We start from the raw sequence: 1,760 nt of genomic DNA on the forward strand, positions 1-1,760 counted from the left end.
GGACTGCACGTACCTGATAAGGCCAAAGTAGAAGAACGAAATCGATCGTGGGCTGTCCAAGAGTTCTCAGTAACCTTGTGAGTCCTCCTCGTCCTAGAAAATACAATGCAATATCAAGCACATCGTTCAAAATGAAACCTGAGGCGGCTTGCGTGCAGCACATCCAGTTGGAGACATTAGCAACAAGATATTCAGGTAAAATTCATTCGAGTCTACCGTTAACACCACTGGTTGTGGCATGAGGAACGCACATCTATTGTACTGACGTCAGTCTTGTCATATCTCAGGGTCGCTCTCCCCCATGTCATCGTTCGCTGAATGTGACATTGATGGCCGCCAAAAATGAAAACAGCAGAAAGATGGAACTACAAGATAAGGTGCCTTGAAATTTCGCATCGGTAATAAGGAGCGAATAAATTAGGCTATGTGTATTCCCACCAGGATCTCCGACAACAAAGAGCCGCTGTCTTTTTTCCAACCGGGAAGTCAACCAAAACTAGACTGACTGTTTCTAAAACTTTTCAGAAACGTAGTATCGCTTATCGACGGTCAGCATCATACTGAACATACACTGAATATATATATATATATATATCTTAGTGTGCGTACTTTTATCTGTTACTGTACACTAAACGGATGCTGCCTGTCTCTCACTTGGAGGAAAGCCTGTTCATAGAAGATTATCAAAACGTCGGTGGAATAGAAGATCGATAAAAAAATGCGACCGCTATCCGTCACCTACTGAATACACATTCATCACTTTCTTTGAAATTTGCATATTAATTTGGTTTCATGGGAACGAAGAAGGTAGCGAACAAAGCTTGTTTTCTGTGATTGTGGCTAATACATCACAAATTTATATGGTACCAGAAATCACGTGGAAAAGGTCAAGATCGGGGCTACATACACTTTAGAGGAATTGAAATCAAAGGAAGGGGGTTGAGTGAGGGATAGGTCAATGAGTCGCGGAATCAGGTAAGTGACGTCAGTGTCTGACAGGGTTATGGGAGCGGATGCTTCGTAGACCAGTTCAAGTTCAGAGGTCGCACAAGTCTCTTTTGGATGCAAATTTGCGGATCCAGCAGTCGGATTCCAATCACCTCTGCGATCGATAGTAGTTTGGATCGTACCAGTCGTGATCCGTTCAGAGGTACCCGGTATATGATGGTGAAGGCTTGCTCCTTGTCTATGACATGACAGGTTTCGGCCAAACGTGATGCAATCGCGCTTGTGCCTGGTTTCTTCCCACTACCACTCAGAGATACGGGATTGTGTTCTCGCATACTGTCCGACTAATGCCCTGTCGTACCACCAACGTGTGATGCTTGGCACGAGCATACAAATGAGTACACACAAAAGCTGGTGGTAGAACGTGGCAATTTGTCTTTCAAGCAGAATCTGATAGTGGGGCTGGAGTTGAAGCCCAAACGCAGATTAGCAGCCAAGCATGTCGTTTCAACAGAGTTTCTAAAGATTCTGGTAGTTAGTTCCGCAACCCAGTCACCTTTGAATGGAATCATTTAGTGGGGCTTTGAAGCTCAAACATAGATTAGCGGCCAAGTATGTCGTATCAACGGAGTTTCTAAGCCTTCTGGTGATTGATTCAGCAACCAACCCACCTTTGAATGGAAGCCTCATATATACGGGCTTCTTTCTAACAGAAAATTCCGTAGGTTTGGGTTTAACGGCTTCCATAGTCTTCAGTACGAACCTTTCAGGATATCCGTTCTGCAGGAATGTGCGTCCCAAGAACTTTAGTT

The 1,760-nt window shown here is 44.3% G+C and overlaps 1 protein-coding gene across 1 annotated transcript in view; it reads right to left on the minus strand.

Annotated features, from left to right (window-relative positions):
- Positions 1-1,292: 1,292 nt before the first annotated feature.
- T265_14900 (hypothetical protein) overlaps positions 1,293-1,760 on the minus strand; it is a gene marked incomplete at both ends in the record, with an annotated part of 5,429 nt that continues 4,961 nt past the window's right edge. The window contains 2 exons of the mRNA XM_009175744.1: positions 1,293-1,384; positions 1,545-1,711. Coding sequence (XP_009174008.1) covers positions 1,293-1,384; positions 1,545-1,711 — 259 coding nt within the window. The remainder of the gene's footprint in view (positions 1,385-1,544; positions 1,712-1,760) is intronic.

This window comes from Opisthorchis viverrini (assembly GCF_000715545.1).
Source record: "Opisthorchis viverrini unplaced genomic scaffold opera_v5_294, whole genome shotgun sequence".
NCBI lineage: Eukaryota > Metazoa > Platyhelminthes > Trematoda > Opisthorchiida > Opisthorchiidae > Opisthorchis > Opisthorchis viverrini.